Source organism: Alosa pseudoharengus, unplaced genomic scaffold, assembly GCF_046254945.1.
Source record: "Alosa pseudoharengus isolate Yale_2024_CS ecotype anadromous, Long Island Sound unplaced genomic scaffold, YU_APseudo_1.1 YU_APseudo_1.1_scf_14, whole genome shotgun sequence".
NCBI lineage: Eukaryota > Metazoa > Chordata > Actinopteri > Clupeiformes > Clupeidae > Alosa > Alosa pseudoharengus.
In genome coordinates, this window is record NW_027468609.1 from 10,893,101 (window position 1) to 10,897,968 (window position 4,868).

The following is a 4,868-nucleotide window of genomic DNA, read 5'->3' on the forward strand; positions in this document are numbered from 1 at the left end:
TTATGAAATGAGAATAGTTTGCCATTATCTTTGCTAAGTGAGGGCTATATTTTATTAGGCCTATAACGGTACAAACATGTGGTTTAGTCTGTAGGCCTACTGCATCAAAATCTAAGCCTACACATTTCCTCACTTTACTCGACTTCTTTCTTATCTTCAAACGTGTTCTTAAGTGACACAGCGAAAAAGTAACCTATTGCATGGTGCAACAATCTAATCTTAAATAATAACAATTATTTATGTCTGTGTGTGGTATATAACCTACTTGGGATGCTTACATGCAGATGTCAAAGTGTTTCTATTTTCGTATTGATGTGAATTAATGTGTAGATCCGAAGCTTAAACGGTAGGCCTAGGCTGTGACGTGCAGTCACCTGACATCACCATCAAATCAGAGGATATTTCAGAACTATTAACGTGGACAGCTCCCCTTAAGAGCATCTTAAGAGCAGTGCACGCGCGTTCACACTACGAGCATGTTCGGGAAACAGTCGGAAAAACCAAACGAACGATCGTAAGATGAATCGTAGAAAACCCTCTTAAGAGCGTGTCTCCGTCGTTATCGGGAAGCTGGGCCCAGCACTAGAACCACACCAGATGAGCACCCTACATGAGTAACAGTTCTTCTCAGTCGTATTGGTGCATTTCTCAAATCATCCTTAACATGTGCACAACAGTTCGTGCAAAAAGGCTTTGTTTATACCTCAAAAGCAAATATTTATACCAATTAAACTGTCAGTGCAATCAGAATGACAAGTCCTGCCGCCATTGTATATGTCAAGATAGTCAAACTGTTTTGTCTTGTTGTCAATATGACAGTTTATTTTCTAATAAATAAGGCAGCACTATTTTCTATTTGAAAAGTTACACATTATTGTGTGTGGAGGGGATTTTTTTTTGTTGACAGAAAAAAAAGAAAAAAAAGAAAATAAAGGTTTTTATAGCATTGTGCAAATAAAAAATGACCAATATACAGTAAAACACCCCTTGGTCAGAGCTGTTCCTGTCTGTCAGGTCACATATAATTGTATACAGGGGCGTCGAACTGGGGGTAAAAGTGGGACTGATTACCAGGGCCCCAAGGGGGGAGAGGGCCCTTGAAAAGTCTGGAATTTGCATGGGGGGAGGGGGCATGGGGGCCCATCAGGACTGTCTATGCATAGGGCCCAGGATCTGGTGCCCCGACTAGTTATGACAGCTAGTTCAACACATTTGCATGTAATGACACAAGCGATGAAATGGCCAATTTGTTGAATTGGGGTGAGAAATGCATCAAAGCAACTGAGAAAAAGGAATCTTCCGATAGCACCAGGAGGGATTAACACCACACACAACCACTACTAGCATTCCATTCACACTACTACTGCTGTCACAGTCAACTGCTGACTTTTATCTGACCTATTTCATTTACTGTTTTCTCTCAAAAGTGGTTTCAAAATGGTCTAATATGTTTTTTACCAAAGGTTTTAAGGAACTGTGCACTATAAAGTGCGTAAAAGTAATTTATAGAGTTAGTATTTTTGCCTGATGCTGATATTTCTCTGTTGCAGTGGAGAATGTGAACAGTGACATTACAGCAGGTGAGCACCTTCGCCTCCCAGCATGCTTTTCACCTTATAGCTGATGGATCACTTATTTACTTGTGTGTTGTAGTAAACAAATAGAGCTAGTAAAGATGTATAACTGGTTTGGTATCTGTGGCGTGGTGGAGAAAGTGCACTAGAATGTGTGGTGAAATGTCTCCCTCTTGTGGTGTGTTCTAGTAACGACGTACCCCCCTCCCATCTGCCTTGGAGAGCTCGGAGGTAAGGATGTCACACAGTCACGGGAGCCATAATGAGAGCGAGATGGACATGTCTCTCCCCCCTGATCATTAACTGGGAGAGTGGACATTTTTGGCGTGTCTGGTTTTTATATGGTTTCATCAGCGCTGTCTCATCCAATCAGATTCATGGCCAGGCTTGTTCTTTGAAAGGTCAAAGAACTGAAAAGTCACCTGTATGTGTGTGTATGTGTGCGCGCGTGTGTGTGTGTGTGTGTGTGTGTGTGTGTGCGTGTGTGTGTGTGTGTGTGTGTGTGTGTGTGTGTGTGTGTGTGTGTGTGTGTGCATGTGTGTGTGTGTGCGTGTGTGTGTGTGTGTGTGTGTGTGTGTGTGTGTGTGTGTGCATGTGTGTGTGTGTGCGTGTGTGTGTGTGTGTGTGTGTGTGTGTGTGTGTGTGTGTGTGTGCGTGTGTGTGTGTGTGCGTGTGTGTGTGTGTGTGTGTGTGTGTGCGTGTGTGTGTGTGTGTGTGTGTGTGTGTGTGTGTGTGTGTGTGTGTGTGTGTGTGTGCATGTGTGTGTGTGTGTGTGTGTGTGTGTGTGTGTGTGTGTGTGTGTGTGTGTGTGTGTGTGTGCGTGTGTGTGTGTGTGTGTATGTGGGTTACGTCCCCTATCCCTCATGGTCTGCCACTCGTCTGCCGTGATATTTTAGATAGATAGATAGATACTTTATTGATCCCCAGGGGAAATTCAAGTATTTTTTTAATAGCTAAATGTCATCATTACTTTGAATTAGTCCTCAGAGAGCCCTCATCGCTTGTAAAAGCCTCTCGTTAATCAACACAGTTTCAGTGGCGGGCGTTTGGTATTCCCACCCAGGTCACTAATGGCCTTCTTGGACAAATCCCAGCTCTTGGATGTGGCTGGCCCTCTGATCTCAAGATTGTGTCCTCAACTGTAGCTGGGTCTGGGGCAGCTTTGGTACAGCTCTGGCCCAGTTGTGGTCACATGTGGCAAGTCTATGCCAGAGATGGACTGCATCGGTTCCAGTATCGGTTGGTTTCTGTGGTCCAAGTCGGTTTCAGCAATAGACAAAATTGGGTAAAAGACAAAATATCACATATTTATGTACAAATAGGAAAATAACATAGATCATTGTGATGTAACCTAAATATGTGAGGTCAGAATGATCTATGTTATTTTCCTTTAACCATTTGTGTATAAATGTGTGACATACTTGAGAAATAAAAGAACCAGCACTGTTTAAATTATCGAGAATAAAACATCATATCAACTGACTGACTTTGGTCATTTCTTCAGATATAGAATTTCTAGACTCCATCCAAACATTCACAAAGTCCTTTTAGGCAAATTCTCCCACTTATCTGTCAACGCACTTTGGGCAGTTATCACGAGGCTGTTCTGGCCACTCTGTGTGTGTGCAAGGCTTCACGACACCAAGCTGTGAGATCACAACACGATTGGCATGATGTATTCGCAACAAACCATATAATTGGCAGGATGATACATACCATATTGGCATGATGATTGGCACGGTGTATTCACAACATACCATATGATGGGCACAATGTATTCACAACATACCATATGATTGGCAGGATGATACATACCATATTGGCATGATGATTGGCACGATGTATTCACAACATACCATATGATTGGCATGATGTATTCACAACATACCATATGATTGGCACAATGTATTCACATGTCGACTTTTGGTAACTGAAGGAGCGGGATATGTGTAGACAGCGGCCATATTGGCATCATAAACTAACTCCTAATGCATTTCTATGGAGGAGTCTTTGAGTGCTGTGTCTCCTCATTAGAAAGTCTCTGAAGTGGACTTGACTAACAGGGAGGCTACACCACTATAATCAATGGGACAGGCTACACCAGAGTGCACGATTGAGCAGATGAGACCAGTCTTCTAAAACTATTTGTATGCTCCACAAACGGAGCGCTTGACTTCCGGCCTGAGTAACTTTGAACAGAATAAAGAGACAGAGGCAGAGACGGACAGAGAGAGAGAGAGAGAGAGAGAGAGAGAGAGAGAGAGAGAGAGGGAGAGACAAAGACAGACAGACAGAGTGAGAGAGAGAGGGGTGGAAAGACTGTCTTGATGACCTTTGCTCAGTCAGAGAGTGATTCAAACCTTTGAAACGAGAGCCTCAGACTAAATCAGCTAACTCATCATCATCACATCACGCGAGTCCAGTCAAATATTCATCACTCCCAAAAGTCCTCAAGTTCCCAAGGGCTGAATTCTTGATTAACTCCATCTGAATTAACACTGTTTGATGTAGATTGCTTTGTGGTTAAATTTGTATTTATTCTTGAAACATTAAACTCATCTACCTCCTCTCCTCCTTCATCCCTCACTCCTCCTCTCCTCCCTCTCCTCCTTCTCCACCTCCTCCTCTCCTCCTCCCCCTCTTCTCTCCTCCCTCTCCTCCTCCATTACTCCCTTCTCAACAAATTCTCCATCCCTTCTTCCTCCCCTCTCTTTCTTCCTCTCCTGCCTTTCTTTCTCTGTATATATCCATCCATCTCTCCCCATCTGTCCTCTCTCTCCCTCTCCATCCTCTCTCTCTCCCTCTCCATTCTCGTTCTCCCTCTCCTCTCTCTCTCTCCCTCCCCCCCTCTCCCTCCCTCCCTCCATCTCTCTCCCTCCCCCCCCTCTCTCTCTCCCTCCCTCCCTCCATCTCTCTCCCCCCCTCCCTCCCTCCATCTCTCTCCCCCCCCTCTCTCTCCCTCCCCCCCTCTCTCCCCCCTCTCCCTCCCCCCCCTCTCTCTCCCTCCCCCCCCTCTCTCTCTCTCCCTCCTCTCTCTCTCCCTCCCTCCCTCCATCTCTCTCCCCCCCCCCTCTCTCCCTCCCCCCCCTCTCTCTCTCCGTAGACGGTGTCCTGAGGCCGCAGCTGAGTGCGGTGGATGAGAACCTGTGCCGTATCTGCATGGACGCGTTCATAGACTGCGTGCTGCTGGAGTGCGGACACATGGTCACCTGCACCAAATGTGGCAAACGCATGAACGAGTGCCCCATATGCCGGCAATACGTGGTGCGCGCCGTGCACGTCTTCAAGTCCTAA

At 45.4% G+C, this 4,868-nt stretch overlaps 1 protein-coding gene across 1 annotated transcript in view; it reads left to right on the top strand.

Annotated features, from left to right (window-relative positions):
• The window catches only part of rnf34b (ring finger protein 34b), a 23,224-nt gene extending 18,356 nt beyond the window's left edge, over positions 1-4,868 (top strand). Inside the window, exons 6-8 of the mRNA XM_076283194.1 lie at positions 1,551-1,580; positions 1,764-1,805; positions 4,678-4,868. Coding sequence (XP_076139309.1) covers positions 1,551-1,580; positions 1,764-1,805; positions 4,678-4,868 — 263 coding nt within the window. The remainder of the gene's footprint in view (positions 1-1,550; positions 1,581-1,763; positions 1,806-4,677) is intronic.